We start from the raw sequence: 6380 nt of genomic DNA, 5'->3' as shown, positions 1-6380 counted from the left end.
TCCCACATTGATGTTTTTCTCTCTGTCTCTCCTCCTTTCCATTCTCTCTAAAAATCAACGGAAAAAAATACCCTCTGGTGAGGATTAACCAAAACACACACACACACACAACAGAACTGCCTTATGACCTAGCAATTCCGCTTCTGGGAATATATCCAAAGAAACCTGAAACACTAATTGGAAAGAATGTACACACCCCTAAGTTCATTGCAGTGTTGTTTACAATAGCCAAGATCTGGAAACTGTCTAAGTGCCCATCAATAGATGAGTGGATAAAAAAGCTGTGGTACAGTTAAACAATGGAATACTAGTCAGCTGTAAAAAAAAAAAAAAAAAAGAAAGAAAAGAAGAAGGACACATTATCTTTTATGACAGCGTGGATGGACTTGGAGATTATTATGCTAAGAGAAACAATCCAGTCAGAGAAAGGTAAGTACCATATGATTTCACTTATATGAGGAATCTAATGAACAAAATTAACTAACAAAATAGAAACAGACTCATAGTTACAGACTGACAGCTGTCAGAGTGGAAGGGGTTGTGGGGCTGGATGAGAAGAATAAAGGGATTAAGTAAAGAAAAAAACGTCATGGACACAGACAACAGCATGGGTGACCACCAGAGGGAAAGGGTGCTGCGGGGAGGTAGAAGAGGGTGCCGTATAGGGAGGATAAGTGATGATAGAAGAAGACTTCACTTGGAGTGGTGAGACACAAGGCAATATACAGATGATGTATTCCAAGCTGGCCGCTTGACTGTATACCTGAAATCTATGCAATTTTATTAACTAATGTCACCCCAATAAATTCAATAAAATGGCTAAACTTATCAGCATTTTTCTATTTGTGTCTCCTGTTTAAGATGCTAGGGATTGCACTGAATCAGTAGATCACTTTAGCTAGTATTGATATCTTAACAATAATATGTCTTCCAGTCTGTGAACATAGATGTCTTTTCATTTGCCTTCTTTAATTTATATTAGCAATGTCTTACAGTTCTCCGTGTACAAGTCTTTTCCTCCTTAATTAGGTTTATTCCTAAGTATTTTATTCTTTTTGATGCTATTGTAAGTGGAATTGTGGTTTTTGTTTTGTTTTTTTTCCAGCATCAATTTATTTTTCCTAGAATTTGGATACAATAACTGCAGCAAGACAGTGCTCAATGCTACTCAAACCTCACTTAAGGTTCTTAGGCTGCCTCAGCATTTGTAAATGTGAATTCACATTCCGGTAAAACTGGAAAACTAAAATTTGACATACCAACAAATTTACTCAATATTGATGTAACTACAAAATTTTATGTTAACACGTGGCCTTTACAGAATTTGGCCTTTCGAAACTAGCTTACAAACACAAAGTTACTCTTTGCTTACCTGTCCTAACCTATTTAGTGTTACACCAACAGTCCCCCTTCCCCATAGCTTTTACCATAAGAGACAGGCAATTCAGTGCGGGGGAGAAATCCCACAAAAAACCCCCAAAGTTCCCACCCAGAAAAAAAAATGTTAACAGAACCATCCATTTGTAAATATCAGCAGATATAATACTGTAAATAGGTCATGGGCAACTCTGAAGTCTTTTACCTAAGTAGTATAACAGAAAGTTACAGTGTTGACCAAAAGAACACACAGGTTTCTCATTAAACTTTGTTATTTTAATGGGTCTCAAAATTCTGTGACAGATTTTTGGTCATGTTGTTTCCATTAAAAAGTACTGATTTTAAAAACTAATAACTTAAAAACTGCAACACACACAAAAGAACCAAATGGTCCACAAAACATTCTCCTTTCCTTCTGAAGGTTTTACGATGCACTGTAATCATTAACCAGTCTTTTACTATTAAACTTAAATGGCCAATTGAGACACACAGTTCTGAGACCGTTCTCCCACCACTGATTAAGGTGGGGTGGCAGGTGTTGGAAATAATATTCATTTAGCCTTCTGAGCTTTCTGGGCATATTTGGTGACTTTGCCAGCTCCAGCTGCCTTCTTGTCCACTGCTTTGATGACACCCACAGCAACTGTCTGTCTCATGTCACGAACAGCGAAACGGCCCAGAGGAGGGTAGTCAGAGAAGCTCTCAACACACATGGGCTTGCCAGGAATCATATCAACAATGGCAGCATCACCAGATTTCAAAAACTTGGGGCCATCTTCCAGCTTTTTCCCAGAACGATGATCAATCTTCTCCTTCAGCTCAACAAATTTGCAAGCAATGTGAGCTGTGTCACCATTGAGCACAGGTGCATCTCCAGCACTGATCTGGCCTGGGTGGTTCAGGATAATCACCTGAGCTGTGAAGCCAGCTGCTTCCATTGGTGGATCGTTTTTGCTGTCACCAGCCACATTGCCACGGTGAACATCTTTGTCAGACACGTTCTTGACACTGAAGCCCACATTGTCCCCAGGAAGAGCTTCACTCAAAGCTTCATGGTGCATTTCGACAGACTTTACTTCAGTTGTAACATTGACTGGAGCAAAGGTGACCACCATGCCGGGCTTGAGAACACCAGTCTCCACTCGGCCCACAGGGACAGGACCAATACCACCCATTTTGTAGACATCCTGGAGGGGCAGACGCAGGGGCTTGTCAGTTGGACGACTTGGTGGCAGGATGCAATCCAGAGCTTCAAGCAGAGTGGATCCACTGGCATTGCCATCTTTACGGGTGACCTTCCATCCCTGGAACCAAGGCCTATTAGCACTTGGCTCCAGCATGTTGTCACCATTCCAACCGGAAATTAGCACAAATGCTACTGTGTCAGGGTTGTAACCGATTTTCTTAATGTAGGTGCTGACTTCTTTAACAATTTCCTCGTATCTTTTCTGGCTGTAGGGTGGCTCAGTGGAATCCATTTTGTTAACACCAACAATCAGCTGTTTCACACCCAATGTATAGGCCAGAAGGGTGGGCTCACGGGTCTGTCCGTTCTTGGAGATACCAGCTTCAAATTCACCAACACCAGCAGCAACCATCAGGACAGCACAGTCAGCCTGAGATGTGCCTGTACTCATGCTTTTGATGAAGTCTCTGTGTCCTGGGGCATCAGTGATGGTCACATAATTCTTGCTGGTCTCGAATTTCCACAGGGAGATGTCAATGGTGATACCCGCTCACGTTCGGCTCCCAGCTTATCCAAGACCCAGGCGTACTTGAAGGAGCCCTTCCCCATCTCAGCAGCCTCCTTCTCGAACTTCTCGATGGTTCTCTTGTCGATGCCCCCACATTTGTAGATCAGGTGGCCGGGAGTGGTGGACTTGCCGGAATCTACGTGTCCGATGACGACGATGTTGATGTGAGTCTTTCCTTTCCCATCTTGGGTTTGAGTTAGCGGTGGTTTTCACGACACCTGTGTTCTGGCGGCAAACCCGTTGCGAAAAAGCTGGAATTGTTTTCTTAATTTCCTTTTTAGATTATTCAGTTAGCGTATAAACATGCAACTGATTTTTTTTGTGTGTTGGTTTAATGTCCTGCAACTTTGCTGAAATTGTTTATTGGTTCTACCAAGTTTGTGTGAATCTTTAGAGTTTTCTACAAGTAAGTTATGAAAGTTTTACTTCTGTTTTTCTTTTTCTTATTTAATTTCTCTGGCCTAATGTATAGTCTCTCTGTGGAATTATTTATGTGCACTGAAAAAAAAAAGTATTGTTAGGTAGAGTGTTCTGCCACCATATTGTAATTTGCCTCTAACTCCCCACTGTCAAACAAGGCTTCATAGAATATCCTTACACTCCTTCCTTTTTAGACTTGTGCAAATTACCCATTTTCTGAATTGCTGAGCTCTGAGTAGGCGTATATTGTTATCAAGAATGGCTGTGCCATTCACACACCCACCAGCAATGCCTGAGGCTTCCTATGTTGCCATATCTCTGCCAACACTTAGCATTATCCACCTTTCTATTTTTTGCCAAGCCGATAGTGTGTAAAGTGTTAGTTCTCAAAAGTAATTACTTTTGTCCCTTCAGGAGACCATTGGCAATGTCTAAAGACATTTTTGATTGTTACAACTGGTATGTCTTTTGGATCCATTGTGTAGGAAATAGCCTCTGTGATCCATCTTCAGCATAGTCAACTTTTAATGGAAACGATTACTGAATTTTCCCAGGGCAAACAGAATATAGGGAGGAGGGAAGAGGGTACAAGAACAAAGAACTGTGTACGTGACCAGTAGCACATTTTCCAGGAAGATCTACCTAGACCAGTGATGGTGAACCTTTTGAGCTCGGCGTGCCAGCATTTTAAAAAACCCTAACTTAACTCTGGTGCCGTGTCACATATAGAAATTTTTTGATCTTTGCAACCATAGTAAGACAAAGATTTATATTTTTGATATTTATTTTATATATTTAAATGCCATTTAACAAAGAAAAATCAACCAAAAAAATGAGTTCGCGTGTCAGAGGTGAAAAAAAATCATTGGAATTTTGATAGGGATTGCACTGAATCAGTAGATCACTTTAGCTAGTATCGATATCTTAACAATAATATGTCTTCCAGTCTGTGAACATGGATGTCTTTTCATTTGTGTCTTCTTTAATTTATTTTAGCAATGTATATTATATAATTATATATATTATATAATTTAGCAATGTATATTATCTACACTAATAAAAGAGAAAAATGGTAATTGGCGTACGGCGATACCTTTTTCATTGGCTAATCAGGGCTATATGCAAATTAACTGCCAACTAAGATTGGCAGTTAACTGCCAACTAAGATTGGCAGTTAACTGCCAACAAGATGGCGGCTAATTTGCATATGTAGGCACAATGCAGGGAGGCGAAAGGGAAAGCAGGAAGAAGCCCCCTGCCACTGACAGTGATCTGAAACCCAGGGGGGAGCTAAGAGCTGGGGGGCAGGGCAAAGGCGGCCCTGGGGCCACCTTTGCCCTGCCCCCCAGCCATGATCGGAGAATCAGGCGCCTTTGCCGCCCTGGCCAGTGATAGCAGGAAGTAGGGGTGGAGCCAGCGATGGGAGCTGGGCACGGTCGAAGCTGGCAGTCCCAGGAGCTAGGGGTCCCTTGCCTGGGCCTAAAGTGAAGCCCACAATCGAGGCGCCCCCCGCTGTCACTGCAGGTCCCTGCTGCCTGGGCCGGACGCCTAGGCCAGAGGCGTTAGGCCTGGGCAGGGGCGGAGCCTGCAACCGCGGGGAGCTGGAGGTCCCCTGCCCAGGCCTGACACCTCTGCCGGAGGCCTCAGGCCTGGTCAAGGGGCCGATCCGGTGATTGGTGATTGGAGGGTGATGAGGGTCAACTCCTCTGGCTGAGGCATCAGGCCTGGGTGGGGGGCGGAGCCGGGGATTGGGGGATATGATGGTCCCCTTGCCCAGGCCTGAAGCCTGGGTCAGAGGCGTCAGGCTTGGGCGGGGGGTGGAGCAAGCGATCAGAGGGAGATGGGAGTCCCCTGCCCAGGCATGATTCCTGGGCCAGAGGCGTCAGGCCTGGGCGGGGGCCAGAGCCAGTGATCGGGGGGGAGATGGGGGTCCCCTGTCCAAGCCTGACACCTCTGGCGGAGGCGTCAGGCCTGGGCAAGGGGCCGATCAGGCAATCGGAGGGTGATGGGGGTCAACGCCTGAGGGCTCCCAGTATGTGAGAGGGGGCAGGCTGGGCTGAGGGACACTCTCCCCCCCCACCCCACCCCCACACCCAGTGCACGAATTTCGTGCACCGGGCCCCTAGTATTACATAATGTTAAGGCACAGGTCAAGAGAACCTGTGTCATAGGTTCGCCATCACTGACCTAGATTAAAGACGATAGAGACAACTAGAAAAGGCCTCAGCCCATTTTAAGAATAATCCAGTAGGAGAAAATAAGACCTAGGCCACGTATGAGGAAAACTATTAACCTCCTCGGACACAACCAATGAGGAACTGGAGGAGGGACTGTGATTGATGCTCTGTGTCTGCCTGTTCAACTGGACACCCACTCTTTGGAGACCGTATTAAAGTCTCATTTTCTCTTAGCCGGCGTGATTCAGTAGTTGGGCAGCAACCTATGAACCTGGAGGTCACGGTTAGATTCTGGGTGGCCGGCTCGATCTCCAGTGGGGGGCATGCAGGAGGCAGCTAATCAATGATTCTCTCTCATCATTGATGTTTCTCTCTCTTCCTCTCTGAAATCAATAAAAATATATTTTTAAAAAAGAAAAAGTCTTGTTTTCGGCATGCTTCCTGTCTCCAAGTCTGCTATTTGAATTCAGTAAGGTATTTCTCACAAGTGGGTAAGATCAGGGATGCTGCTAACCATCTTACAATGCACGGAAGAGCCCCACAACAAGGAATTATCTGACCCAAAATGTCAATAATGCAATATTGAAAATGCCTGTTTTAAAGTGATAGCTTATTGTTATTTTGATTTGCATTTTTCTAGCTACTAATGATT

At 44.3% G+C, this 6380-nt stretch overlaps 1 protein-coding gene across 1 annotated transcript; it reads right to left on the bottom strand.

The window, feature by feature from the left end:
- Positions 1-1911: 1911 nt before the first annotated feature.
- Positions 1912-3764, bottom strand: LOC308525573 (elongation factor 1-alpha 1-like; the record flags this gene model as incomplete). The annotated part of the gene is given in 3 exon segments (XM_081100347.1): positions 1912-3112; positions 3115-3315; positions 3761-3764. Coding segments are annotated over 3 exon segments (1389 nt in total). The 3' UTR covers positions 1912-1928.
- Positions 3765-6380: the final 2616 nt, after the last annotated feature.

This window comes from Myotis nattereri, assembly GCF_964212035.1.
Source record: "Myotis nattereri genome assembly, chromosome: 9".
In the NCBI taxonomy this organism is placed as follows: Eukaryota; Metazoa; Chordata; class Mammalia; order Chiroptera; family Vespertilionidae; genus Myotis; species Myotis nattereri.
Note: the sequence above shows the minus strand (reverse complement) of the source record. Positions and strands in the feature narration are given on the sequence as shown.